General features: G+C 45.1%; 1 protein-coding gene and 1 pseudogene across 2 annotated transcripts in view; both read left to right on the top strand.

Annotated features, from left to right (window-relative positions):
• The window catches only part of ttyh2 (tweety family member 2), a 45,128-nt gene extending 42,546 nt beyond the window's left edge, over positions 1–2,582 (top strand). Inside the window, exons 13-14 of one of the 2 annotated variants that reach the window (XM_056576778.1) lie at positions 488–566; positions 2,347–2,575. In XM_056576778.1, the coding sequence (XP_056432753.1) occupies positions 488–566; positions 2,347–2,427 (160 nt within the window). In that variant the 3' untranslated portion in view covers positions 2,428–2,575. Of the gene's footprint in view, positions 1–487; positions 567–2,346 lie in introns of both variants that reach the window. The other variant, XM_056576779.1, reaches the window with a different exon arrangement.
• Positions 2,583–4,565: 1,983 nt separating this feature from the next.
• On the top strand, positions 4,566–12,149 carry LOC130371604 (dynein axonemal intermediate chain 2-like; annotated as a pseudogene).
• Positions 12,150–14,937: the final 2,788 nt, after the last annotated feature.

Raw genomic sequence — 14,937 nt, forward strand, 5'->3', positions numbered from 1 at the left:
GTGTGGGCGGGTTCATGTGTGTGTGTGTATGTGTTTGTGTGTGTGTGTGTGTGTGTGTGTGTGTGTGTGTGTGTGTGTGTGTGTGTGTGTGTGTGTGTGTGTGTGTGTGTGTGTGTGTGTATGCAGGTTTGTAGGTGTTTGTGTGCAGGTGTGTGTGTCTCTATAAGTGTGTTTGTGTATGTCTGTCTCTGTGTAGGTTGTGTGTATGTGTGTAGGTGTTTATGTGCGGGTGTCTGTGTGTGAAGAAGTAGAAGGAGTTACATGTACAAGACATACTTATTATCTGACAAATTGTAGCATCTAATGAATTCCAATGCAATCTATTGAAGCTTCAATTTGACTACCTCAGAACTATCCAATGGTTTTGTTTTATTCAACATGCTCGTTGTGGCTTCATAAGGCAGGTGTGTGTTAGAGAGTGGGACTCACTAGCACTACTTATCTGACCTCTCTCCTCTCCTCTACCCCCCCCCCCCCCTCCCTGTAGGAACCAGGTAGCTCTGTTTGGGGGGAACCCGCGCTACGAGAACGTGCCTCTGATTGGTCGAGGCTCACCGCCCCCCTCGGTGCGTTGGGTCCCGGAGGCCAAGTCCTTCTTGTGATGTCACTTCCTCCTGTACCTCTGAGCTTATCTTCCGTTCAGTTGACAAGAAATGTTATCTATATTTTATGATACATGTTTAGGAATTCAGAGAAAGAATTAATTATATAATGTACTTCTACGTTATATAACACTTTATATACTTTATACTTTTATATGAAAGTTTTCTTTTGTTACAATTTGAATGGTTCACATACTTTGATGCTCAGTAGTCTTAAACATTTCCAAGGGCATTCCACTCAATCTTTTGCTGGTAGTGTAAGATGCACCGCTGCACAGATTCTCTCCTCGCCTCGTTCCTGAAAGGAGTTCGACTTACGGAGATCATTAAAGAGACAGACACCGCTTAATAATTCACCACCAAACATCATCGCACGTCTCTTTGGGGAACCCGGTCCCCGAGGGAAGGGGGACGGGCGTCGCCGGAGGTCTTTTAGGCTCGCCTGAGTCTTGTTTGGGGTTCTCTGCTAGGAAGAATCCACCCTTCTCGCTGTGACACTTCTCCCATCTTTTCAGCAATTATTTTGTATTTTGATTAAATATTTAACATCCGCCTCGACCTAGGAGGCGACTGACTCGCTGGCATGTTGCGAGATTTGGATTTTCCTTTCTTCGTGTTTTGTAAGTCGGCATTCTGAATCGATTATTATTATTATCGATTATTAAGTTAGACTCTCATGTCTACCTGTAGGGCTCTGCATGAATCTCCGACACATTACAAATTTGAACTTATTCTTCTTTGCGGTTGCTAGGAATAGTAATTTGCATATGACCTCATATGTACATTAGTGTCAACCAATCCTCTTGTTGAACTGAGCCAATGCGTGCCAAAACTATGCAAGTAATGTCTCATCCTTTTCCTCCTTTATTACAACTAACCATGGCATACAATTTTTTTTTAGCTAACAGCTTCTTTTATGTATGTTTTCTTTGTGTGTGTGTCACATCTTTGTTTGTTTGTATCTTTCTTTTCAATATTTTGCTCTCTTTTTTTAAATCCACTTTTGGAGGCATACTCTCAGCAATATAGAAACCGAGTAAGTCCACTTTACCCGCCTTTCACTTCCTTCTACAAAGAGAAAATCCCTTACTCTTCCTCTGACGCATCCTTTGGTTCACATTGATCTCTGTCCGGATGCTCCCATTCATCTCCCTTCTTCGGCATGGTTTTGTTGCACAACGTCACAGTTCCCCCCACACCCACCTCATTCCACAAGGTCTACCGGTACTTCAACGAGCCGGGGGCGCCCCCTCGTGGTAAAGTGGTGATAGCTGAGGTTCCAAAAGTACACCATGCTCATGTGGGACACTATGTCGCCCCCTTTTGGTGAAACGTGGTAGTGGTGCTCCCAGATACCAACAACCTGTGCATGAAGTCACAACCCTCATTTTAATTCTATAGCTTGTACCGGCCAGGAGCTGAGCCTCTGGGCTTAGTGAGTGGTGCTATAGAATTCTAAATGTCCCTGGGCAATGTTACAAGTCACCCCCCCCCAGATATGTGTTTCCATTCACTGTGAATGACGCGATTTCTTGACACACAGAGTTTCAACAGTTTTCTTACCTTATGTTGAACAAATTGTTTTTATTTACCTTTAATTAAGCGTATAAGCAGGCCTAGCCTAAACCGGTGCCAGGTGAAGGTTAAACTGGCACCTGGAAGCATCTTGTATGATTACAGCACAAGAAACCAACGTATGGCGTTTGTATTAACCTGTCTTTGTCTCCTGCCTCCTCCTCTGTAGTACTCCCCCAGCATGAGGGCTACCTATCTCTCCATGACCGAGGAACAGAGTAGACACTTTGGGAATGACTTCCGGGCATAGACTGTGCGTCCTCCTCCTCCTCCTCCTGCTCCTCCTCCTCCACCAATTTCCCAGTGCCTCCTCCTGCCTGCCTGCTTCGTGCCCCCTCCCCAACACAGAGACTCCTCAGCATGGGACCCCCCCAAAGCAGACAACGTTGTGTCCCCCTCGGGTCAAGCCGGCGACGTGATGGGAGGAACAGCCATCTCACGTTTTGGAACAAAAGTTTTTTTTGACGTCCACGAAGAGCACCACTTGAACTCGACATGATTGTTTGCGTCGCCTGCGTTGGTCGGATTCTTCGGACCCGCGACTCCCTTCTCAGACCCAAACACTTTTTACCACGAGATAAAAGCAACAGAAACGCTGATATGCTGTCGACTTCGCCCTTGATTGTCGCCCAGTGGCTTGCTGCTCGGACCAACAATATAGGAAAGGGTGTGCGAAGAAGGTCTGGGGTGAGGTCAAAGGTCAAAGGCTGCTTACTGTTTCCACTAAATAACCTGCAAGCTGGAAAGGGACGGATGACGGATGAGGATGAAAAGGTCTTTGACCGGAAGGGTGATTTCTTGAAATACTACTGATTCTAAACGGTGTCCATGAAATGAGATGGGGATGGAGAGAGAGCGTGGTTTTTTTTGCCTATTATTTCTATGATTCCTGTTATTATTAAGCTGGCCTTTTGACCCAGGGCCGATTCAGCAGTGAAAAGATGTTTGGTTCTCTGCCATAAAATTTGCCAAACGAGATTTATTTTCATTGTTTTCCGAAACGAATCATAGAGAACCCTTGTTAGATTATATTTTAGGCGGATTAGATACGAAGCAAATATTGCAGAACGACAGAAGTGGGAGGTTTAACAGATAAACGTGCGTGGCAGCAACATGTGCGTATTTCCTGTGCGTTGTGATTGACCTGGGTTTTCTTTTGTGAAGGCACAAAAACAAACTGTAAGCATGTTGAAGATATATCCTAAGGTGTAGCTATCCTGTCAGTTGTTATAAATGTATTACAGATGTGCACACACATACGCCCGCCCGCGCACACACACACACACACACACACACACACACACACACACACACACACACACACACACACACACACACACACACACACACACACACACACACACACACACACACACAAAGACAAATGTATTTCTTTTTGCTATCTCACACTCTGTAAATAACATTGACAGTACAACTAGGACTTTTGCCTTTTGTTGTATGAACATAATTTTATTTTAATTATCTGTGTTTGTCCCAGTGTCACTCTTAGTAATAATATAGAGTTGTGTTCTATTCTTTGGCCTAGTTTTGGTACACATTGCATTTTTGAGAACCCCCTGTATGATGTAATATATGATACAATCTCGTACATAAAGTACAACTAATACTAAATAATGCCAAATGTTTAACATGACTTTAGAAGTTGTGTTAATCAGACTATGATATAGGATGACCAAGATTTAGAAACTTAACCCAACTAATTGTATTGTCCTCAGTCTCAACTAAAAAATGTTCAGCAATATTATCACATTGTTTGCCTTTGTTGTTCTCAAATTGATCTTAAACAGCTTACATGTGAATTTTGTAATTATTTTATTTTTTGATACAGTTGATTAGGTGTTATTTTTCCCCCATTGCATGTTTCACTGTCGCCTACCGCCATGGTGCCAGCATGGTGCTTAACTTTATGTGCGAGGTCCATAGATAATTGTGAACTGAATAAAAACAACTTTTTAGTAGATGTGTTTTTTTCCTAGATATCCCATATTCATCATCTTTCTCATGCTAATAACTACCTAATGGTAAATAATAATAATAATAATAATAATAATAATAATAATAATAATAATGTTTTACTTTGCTTGCCATAGTCTATCCTCGTAAGACCATCCTAATTTCGGGATTCACGTTTAGTTTTACTCACGAGGCTTGCACTGCACCGTTTTTCTTTTCTTATTTTTATTATTATTACAGAGAGATGTAGACCTGGCTACTATAACTAAACCCCTCCGTTAAAAAACAAACTACAACCCCCCCGCTCCATGGGCTCACCCCATGGCTCACCCTCATCTCGTTTCTTACGTCAGGTGAAGCACTAGGGGCGTGCTCTCAAGGTGTTGCTAGGATACGGGAAACTCTTCCACCGAAACACTGTTCGCGTCGGAAAGTTTACAAGGCGTAACGCAGACTTCACGTTTAGCTGTCACCCGTTTCCCCGGGGACACTCAGGTCAGTTTAACACTCACAGTTTATATTTATGATGCATAACAACCGCCGGTGATAGCGACAGGGTGCTCCTACTGCTATTTGTAACCCCACAAGCAGACGACAATCCAGCTGAGAGTTCCCAACAACAGGGACGCATTAATTTGCTGTTCAAGACTCTGTTGCCAGATTGGGCTAGATTACCCTCCCAATCTGGCAACACTGGTTCAAGATGCAGACGTAACCATTAAATTGCTATTTATTTTTTTAAAGAATTAACGACTTTCATTAATACCCCCCCCCCCCCCCCACACACACACACACACACACACACACTTTCATTGCAATCAGATGACAACATGGAGATAGTCCATGTCTACACCAAGAAGCGCAGCGACTTCGGTCGGCCTTGTAACTTCTCTGACCGGCCCGCCGAGCTCCGCGTGGACATCTGTCCTGACCCTTCCCTGGGGGAGCCCTTCCTGGAACGAGACCCCTGTGATGTCCCACTGCAGTGCTCCCAAGACATGTCAGAGCATGAGGTAGACAAGTGTAGTCCTACAGCTCTTTCATTTAATTAATGAATTGAAATATGGTAAAAATGAGCAGACAACAGTCTGATTACATAACAATATAAATAAAAACAAAATTAATCCTATTTCTAAGAACGTATTTCTATGTCTATAGCATTGAACTGAAAAAGTTATTATTCATGTTTGAGATTGACAGACCATACGTGGACATCCATTATGAGATAATAGTCTAGGCTAGGCACTATTCAAAACGTCCCTGCAACATGCTGTTATTCCAATCTACTCTATCCTACTGTGACCTTTCCAGGTGAACACGGACCGCTATGAGTCTGTGTCCTGCGGGATAAACCATGTTGAGGGGGGCTGGCCCAAAGACATCTATCCTCACGAGATGGAGCAGACCATTCGCTTCAGAAGAAAGTGGAGAAAGATGAGCACTACTGCAACACCGTTCTCCAGCTGGGCAGTGTACGTGCTGGGAATCGCTTCCACTGCCTGTGTTTGTTTGAGTCCTTTTGCTTTATTTATTTAGAAAAAATACAGTTTGCAAACCTGCATGCAATTACTGACCGGATTATAAGGCTTGAAACTACCACTGGTCAACAACATTTGGAGGCATTCCTCAAGAAAAATGAGTAGAACTAAATTAAGTAACTAAGTAGCTTTATAGAGTGAAATGGACCCAACATTCATGCTTTGACGCACGATCAATGATAAGCCTGCAGTCATAGCTATGCATTCTTTATAGCGTGTCTGTCAGTCCTAAGGCTTTCAATTGTGTTTGTGTAATGGGCAAAAACGTGTGTGTGTGAGTGTGTCAGTGTGTGTATGTATGAACATGCACATGCATATGGTTACATGTGTGTGTATGAACATGCACATGCATATGGTAACAGGTGTGTGCATGTGCTTGCTAGTCGTTGTGTGGTGGATGTTTTTGGTCTGTAGAAGCATGTCCGGTGTGTAGGGAAATAGAGAGTGATTCATGCTGTCGATAGAGCTTCAGTTCTTTCTTCTGTACTCTCACTGCAGTCATGGAGCACTGCATCAAACAGAACAACGCCATTGACATCTATGAGGAGTACTTTGAGGACCAGGACTTAGTGGAGGACATGCAGGAGTGTCCCTCAGCCAAGACCATCAACATCTTTAGGTGCCCCCACCAGACCACCAACCCACACCCAAACACCCCACATCCACCAACCACTCTGGCTCCAGCCGGAAAAACATTTGTGTTTGTTAGTTTATTGCCAATAATTACATATAGTAATATCATTCACATTAAAGGGAAATTATTTCATCACATCAACATTTAACGCAGTGATATGTAAATATATATGAGTATATGAGATATGAGTACAAAGTCTCTTTAAACTTCTGTTCTTCTGTCTTTGTAGGGACCCTAACAAAGTAAAGCGCACGGTAACCAGTATGTCATGGCAACCGGGCGGCCTGCAGGAAGCTGGCCGTGGCTTACTCCTGCCTGGACTTCCAGAAGGCCACCAAAGACATGAGCTTTGACTCTTACATCTGGGACATTGGTAGGTGCTACCGACAGGTCATGGTTGGTACTGAGGGGGGCGTTTCCCTTCTGCTCAAAGACACTTTCCTTCTATTAAGACTTGGTCGTAATCATGGGTGTCAGTTCCGACACTCCAAGCCCAAAAGGTTCAATTCCCTTCAACCAAACTGAAGGCATTCCTAATGGCATGTCTGTGAATTTGCTTGAAGTCGGTTTGGATGCTTCTTTAAAATTATAAATAGTAATAATCCTTAAAGTTAATATGACTAAGACTCAAGAGTGGCTGTTTTCCTCCTTCCAATTTGATCCGTTGCGACGACAGCAATTCAGAAACCCTTTTAATTTTATTTTTTTATTATTTTTTTTTCAGAGAACCCAAACAAGCCGGAGATATGCATCAAACCCGTGGCCCCGCTGGTGTGTCTGGAGTACATCCCCACAGACTCTCACATCCTGGCGGGGGGTTGCTACAATGGACAGATCGGTGAGACCCACATGTGTATCATTGTGTGCTGTGCTGGAACTACATGCTGTCTCGGATTCAGTGAGAGAATAATTTTGACGGGAAAACGGTTGCTACTATTTCTCTTATATGGCAATCCATCGATAAGTGCTTATTTCCTTCACTGACAAAAGGTGTCTTTTATGGGCTTTGAAAGCATGACCTTCGGTATTTATCATATAAATGAATGGTGTACTCCCAGCAGGACAAAAAGGTGAATATATCTTCATAAAAAACATTCTCCTTTCTCAAAGTATGTGTCTGTGTACGCGTGTGTCTGTGTGTGTATGTGTTTGTGTGTGTTTGCACATGTGTATGTGTGTGTTGGACTCTTCCGCAGCCTACTGGGACACTCGCAAGGGCAGCCAGCCTGTGGACACGTCCAAGATAGAACACAGCCACCGAGACCCCGTGTACAAGATCATCTGGCTGCCGTCGAACAGGAACCGACGTGTTCTCCGCCTCAACCTACGGCCAGGTAAGCCAAGCTCTCACCGCCGCCTCTACAAAGGTCCCGCCGTCACCTAATCCCTTCCTCAAACTGATGGAGGAGGACACATTGGGGACACGGTGGGGCACAAAAAAAGGCCCCTTAGTCCTTCATTTGGCCAGCGAGTCCGATACGTTGCAAAAGGTCAGGCTGCACTCTCACTGTCCCTCCGCTGGTCAGTGGACCGAGTTATGTTACAATGCGGAGGGGAAGGTCAAGAGTTTACAGTGGAAATTTACGCAAGGCCAACGTAGCACAGAGACGAGGGGAAAACACACAACCTCGGATTTGAGGCTGAATCCCGTAGAGCGAGCCGAGCATCGTTGACCTTGTGTTTTTTCTTCTGAAAAGCAAAACTATTCCTTGCGCCGAGCAGCTTCCGGTGGCTGTAAATAGGTTTCAGGTATCTGAGCTCCTGGTGTCCTCTCTGTATCCTGCTCTCAAGGTGCTCTGGTGGGACACCCGTAAGATAACGAGCCCACCGAGAAGCTGATCCTGGACCTCAACAAGGAGGGCAACCTGGATAACGCCCTGGGGGCCATCTCCCTGGAGTTTGAGTCCACCATGGGAGCCCCTCTAACCACAATCCAAGTATGAAAGGGTTGAGACGTAGTATTGTGGAAATGTTTAACTTCTGCAACATTTCAAAGATGGCCAAATTTTCAAACTTCCATATATTAATGTCTGCCAAATTGCAATTAATCGCATTCTGGATCCATCAATTCCGTTCTTAATTGTTTCAATATATCTGTTTCTTGATTTCCCCAGCCTACCAAGTTCATGGTAGGAACGGAACAGGGGATGGTGGTCTCTTGCAACCGCAAGGCAAAGACCCCCGCCGAGAAGATTGTCAGCACCTACAGCGGCCACCAGGGGCCCATCTACGCCCTGCAGAGGAACCCCTTCTTCCCCAAGAACTTCCTCACCGTGGGGGACTGGACGGCACGCATCTGGTCCGAGGACATCAAGGACGCCTCCATCATGTCCACAAAGTAGCGGCCATTTAGCAAGATGTGTGTCTCGTTTATTATGCCGAGGATACGCTGAAACAGTCAAATATATGACCTAATATACTTTTGTTGAGATGCATAATATAAAAAAAGGTGTGACATTGTCTTGTCAACCAGTTTCAGCTGACTACATTTCCCTTCTTTTTCTAAATATACTGACTCAAGGTTTATCTCGATCTATGTTTCATCTAATATAATGGCACTCCATCTAATGCTGGCTCTCAAATGATTGTCCATGTGACACTATCCAGCAGTACACACACACGCACACACACACAAACACAAACACACACACACACACACACACACACACACACACACACACACACACACACACACACACACACACACACACTGGGAATTAGTGGCCCGGTTGTGGGTTTCTAATAGTCTCGGTTGTTTTTTTTTGCAGGTACCAGATGTCCTACCTGTCGGACGCCTGCTGGAGCCCCGTTAGACCATCCGTGTTCGCCAGCGTCAAGATGGACGGGACGCTGGACCTGTGGGACATCCTGTTCAAGCAGAACGACCCACACTCAGCCTCAAAGTGAGCGCCCACCCATCCTCTCCACTATCACCAACACACAACACACTGTCAGCTACAAAAGCTTCCAAAGGATACAGCATAGTTGCCTAGGAGTCAGTAGCTCAGGAGGTGGAGACGTTGATTTGTACCCGTACGGTTGCTAGTTCTATCCTGGGCTCCTCTGAGTGTCGAGGTATCCCTGAGCAAGACACCTCCTAACTCCTCCTGACGAGCTGGCTATTGCCTTGCCTGGTTGACACCGCCGTGAATGTGTGTATTATTGGTAGTCAGAGGCTTTGGATAAAAGGGTCTGGCAAATGCCCTAAAATGTAATCAATCAAAAGGAATATGGCCCCAAACAGCCTCAAAGCCTGCAGTCAACAGTTTGTATCAGTGGTCGCCAACCTTTGACTTTAGGTGTACCACTAAATTGTCATCAGACCTTTGGTGCACCACCTCAAATGCAAACAGTAGCAAAATGTAAAAACACATGCAGTGCTGAGCATGGCATGCCAGATATATTAGACTCAATTATAACTGCCAGTGGGAAACAGCGGAAAGAAAGAGCCAGCACCACTACAATGGAAAACATATGATGGAATGCATAAAGCAACACTATTTTAAAATGAGAACAAGCCATATCACTACATTTATTTATAGTATATAAATAAAAACATTTATATCTGCTTTTTTCAAGATTTACCTGTAGTACCACCTGTAGTACCCTTGCATTTTGCCACTGGTACGCGTACCACAGGTTGAAAACTGTATATATATATATACACCTACACAACTGAGAATGTTGTCAGGAGACCCCCAAAGGTGTTGAACTGAGAACCTCTGCAATCAGACCTCATGTATAACATGGGGCTCGGAAGGTCAGGTGTGTCTCGTTGCCCTGAAGGGGGGAATGGCTGAAAAATAACCTTTTTTTTTTGAATACTCTAACTCCATCACTTCCAATGTCTTGTGCTGGTGCCCGGGTCAGGTGGTGTGACGAGGCTCTCTACAGCCTCCGCATGCAGGAGAACGGCCGCTTCCTGTCCTGCGGCTCCCAGCTTGGAGCAGCACCACGCTGCTGGGATCTCCCCCGGCCTGTGCACCCTGCAGAGGAACGAGAAGAGCCTGGGTGGCTGCCGAAGACCTCTGATCACCGCCTCTGGTGTTCTGGCTTTGTTGGGGTGGTCAGCATCCATGTAGCCTTTTCACAGTAGTGGAGAACCACAGGTGCCTTCTCACAGCACTAATGGTGAGGCTACTCTTTCCCAATCCCATTCTAACCCCTTCCCCCTCCCCCTTCCCCTTACCCCTCCCCCTTGTTTTGAAGGGGTAAGGGGTAGAAATGGGATTAGGCCTTAATGGTCCAGGGGACGGGCAGTGGATTCAACTAGTGTCTACTGACCCGTGCGCTGGTTCCTTAAAGTAGCAGAGCCATCATTAGCAGGTTGATTGACACCTGTGTTTTTCCTACTATTACGCCTTTTGCAAAAAAAAGTCAGTTGGATTCATTTTGTGGAGGCTTTTATCTTCACTGACCTAGAGTGAATTTGGATATGGTCTTTTTGTGATAAGCAAAAGCCTCAGGCTATAATAATATTAGGTGACGAACAAAATGTTGCCTTTTATTTATTTGCTGTTTTAAGGACAAAACAATTTTTTGGGGTTGATTTAAGGACAAATCTAACTTTCGAAGCTGTACCCAACTCACAGAGACATACAAAGCTGAAACCTCAGTGCAACCAGCCTTATTAACAAGACATGGGCCCAAAGGCCACCTCAATTCTTAAAGTATTTAACAAGAAGAGCAGATCCTGCAGTGCGAGTCCCAGGACAGGGGAGAGTCTTGGTTGGGGGGGGACCAATTGACTTCGCCCTTTCTCCCAGATGTTTGAGCGGGAGACCAAGCGGGAGAATCCTGGAGGCGCGACAGAGGGAGTTGCGTCTGAAGGAGCGCAGCCGCTCGGCAGAGCAAGGATGAGGACGCCGGCGCCGCCGCCGCCCGGAGGGGGACGGCGAGGAGACGCCCGAGGAGATGATCGCCCGCGCCGAGGCCGAGTTCTTCGAGGTGATCGACGCCGAGCTCAGGAAGAAGGAAAAGGAGGAGGAGAAGCAAAGGGTGAGGTTCTCTGAGGGTCTCGGGGGGGGGGAGGGGGGTTTGGAGGGTCCGCATGAGACACGTCACGGTCCATTACGTCTCACGAAAGCTCTCCCTCAATGTCCAGGATGTGCACGTTAACTACCTGTCCATACATTAATATGACTGCAGCAAATATCCATGCTACACGCCACGTTTATAGATGGTTAATATACAACTCATCATATAAATACAAATATCTTTTCAATTCCTATTACTCGCCCCCCCCTCCCCCCCGCTCCTGGCAACAGAATGAGCCACGATATGCGTCAAAGGTGATCCTGGAATGAAGTGTGCAGTCCGTCCGTCACCCACTGTGACTCCTTATTCCTTTGTGACAAAAATAAACCAATCGATAACAGCCAGGGGCCTTAGTGCGGCAGATACCGACCCCGCAGACGCCATCACTGCCCCGCTGTCCCGCGTCCCTGGCTGGGTGGACGTCACCAGTGGTGATGTCACCAGTGATGACGTCGCTGTTATCAGTCAGAACAAAGGCACGCCTGAGTTTTTTTGTCCCAAGCCAAAACGCTCGGGCCTGCCTCCGGGAGATAAAGGCTCTGGCCTCTCCTGCAGCCCAATACTTTGAGGCATCTCATAGAAATAGCAAGCCCTAAACTTCACTATTACAATTGGATTTATGGGGAGGGTGCCACAGCTGTTGGTCCCACCTATTTAAGTCTTATTTATGCTTCGCTTCTTTTCATTTCAGGAGAAAGATGTCTGTGAAGAGAAACTAATCATGGAGGAATCCTAAAGATACCCAATGTGTCCAGAATCCGAACCATATTCTTCGTCCACAATGTCCCATTTAAGGAATGTTCATTCAGCTTTGTTTATGTAAAGTATTAAAGTGTGTGCATCACACCTGGGAAATTCTCAATAAAATATAAAATGCAAGTGTGATAGTGCTTTGAACTTTTTGTCTTTGAACATATTGGTCACATAGGTAGGCCTAGAATAATTGGTGGATCTAATGTATATTGCATGTAACTGCAATGTAGAGGTAATATCAGTATAAATATATTTTTTTATTTAAAACAATCAATAAAAATTAAAAAAAAATCTATAATCGAGTGTGTTGGCGCGACACTATTCAAAGGTGTCTCCAGCAGAGGGCGTAAGAGCGTCGAGAGAAGAGCATTGGAGCTGCTCTAGTGATTTCTTCACCGGAGAGCCTTCGCCGCTGTTGTACACCGCGGATCTCCAGGGACAACACGCACACGAATTACACCAGTCGATTGGCTGCCAAACACAGAATGGACTAGCCGGGATAACGGGTAGAGCAGGTGAACTGTTGAACCGTCGTGCCTGCTATTCACTCTGTCTGCCTCTAGATGTGTTGTTTCGATGATTAGTCCCATCGAGCAATTCAAATAGTTTAGGATAAGGAGAGAAGGTTATTTCAAGCGTTATCCGCCAGCCAGCTTCTCTACGTGCTGTTTTTTTCTTACCGTTCTGCAACTCGCTCTACTGGAAGAAGGCAGTGTTCAAGACTTTTAATAGCCGCGTTTATTATCGTGCTCGTGTTATATCGACAGGAGGACAGCCTTACAAGTTCACCACTAGAAGCCTTGGAGAGGGTGAGCAACAGGTGTATTGTTCTGCAGCGGACCCTGCAGGTGTCATCAGTCAGCAGGATGCGGGACTATGAGGGTCCCGTCGTCCACCATTGACCGCCCCCCTGCTGTATCTAAACCCGGGTCGAGGACCCTCTCCCTGGACTCCAAGATGAAGGACACAGGGGAGACAAAGGACCACCAATTAACCGTGAGTTGAGCAATACTTTCGATTGTTACTTACTTACTTACTTAAGTATATGTATGTAAGTCCCGTTTGTATTCACCTTAAAACCGCTTCTGCTTTTTATTGTATTTCCTTTATTTGTATAATTGTTGATATTTTGTTTATCTATCATAGTGCAGGCAAACATATAGATTATAAATGACCATGCTGGTCTGCACAGTATATACTGTGGCCCATATCTGAATAATTCACAGTGTTGCCATGTCAGTTGCCTCAACTTTGCATCAAGGCCTATGCAATGCACCACACAATGGCTCTCACTCATTATTTTCTCACCCTCCACTTGAACTGAACGTTTTGTTCAATTGGCTGCTGTTTGGACTATTGTTGTAACTGATACCGCACCTACTTCTGCAGTTCACATTTCATCTGTTCATAAGTTTATGAATTGTTGGATGATGTGACTGGCCTTTTTTGTTCTGTTTGAGGTTACATTAACCACTGATTGTAATTGGGTTAACATTGTGGTTATGATCTAGTTTTTCCAATGTTTGCATATTCTAGTTAAATATTCCTGAAGGAATATACAATTCTAGACGATAGACTAAGCAATATTAAGCGTAACTATTGGTTACTGATATAGGGGATCAAGCTAATGTCGATTTGAGGTTAATGTATTGTGATATGTTGATGTATTCCCATGCTTTGCTACGCTTGACGGTTTTCATTTCCTATCGTCTATCAGCAATTATTCATGAATCAACAGCAACTTCTTGATGTTGAGGCAGCAATGCTGATTGTTGGAAAATGTCTGTTGTGTCATTTCCCTCTTGTGTCCCCTGGGCAGGTGATGACGGCATTCAGGTTAAAATAGGTTTAATGAGATCAAAAAAAAACCTTGATAGACTGAATCGATTTCCCTCGCGTGCAACTTTAGCATAAACATAGCCCCTTACACTGAATCTCCCAGGCATCGTGACACAGATTGCCAAGTCCATTATCCTAGAAAATAATGATTTCATGCTTTGATGGAGATGGAAGTGCTATTTTAATTACATCATTTCCTTCCATATCAATCCATTCATTCAATATGAAGTATCTTATATTCAAGATATAGACCAGTTCATTCCGAAGTAAAATTGTTATGTTTATGAACCTTTTTTTCCTTTTGTGTTACCTTCTTCGTGAGGGTTCCTTAAATGATATCCACACAAAACCATTAGACTGCGAATGGCAGGAGGGACCTGCCATGTGTGTTGACATGTGGGGTTGACTGAGCTCTGATGCAACGCTCTGTGGCCCCAAGGTTGCTCTGAGGATCCGGCCCTTGAGCGAAGCTGAGCACGAGGACGGTGCCACTGTGGTGGCCCACCGATTGGATGAACAGGTCAGTTCCTCTCGGACTCCACCCCCCCCCCCTAACCCCCAATGTGTGCAATGTTTCCCCAATGTTTCCCCACATCTGTGTTTGTTATAAGTTGCAGGGGTACATTTCTGACCTAAAAAGTGTTGTAGTTGTTGTTGTAGAGAGAGAGAGAGAGAGAGAGAGAGAGAGAGAGAGGAGAGAGAGAGAGAGAGAGAGAGAGAGAGAGAGAGAGAGAGAGAGAGAGAGAGAGAGAGAGGAGAGAGAGAGAGAGAGAGAGAGAGAGAGAGAGAGAGAGAGAGAGAGAGAGAGAGAGAGAGAGAGAGAGAGAGAGAGAGAGAGAGAGAGAGAGAGAGAGAGATCATTTGTACGGTACGTTGTCTTGGTTCTACCACTGCTGCTGTATACCTGGTGAAAGGGTCCAGCCCCCCATCTATAATGCATGTGTGCAGGGCCCACTGTGCAGTCAGTACCGCCGGGCGGTCTCGA

This window comes from Gadus chalcogrammus, chromosome 18, assembly GCF_026213295.1.
Source record: "Gadus chalcogrammus isolate NIFS_2021 chromosome 18, NIFS_Gcha_1.0, whole genome shotgun sequence".
Lineage (NCBI taxonomy): Eukaryota > Metazoa > Chordata > Actinopteri > Gadiformes > Gadidae > Gadus > Gadus chalcogrammus.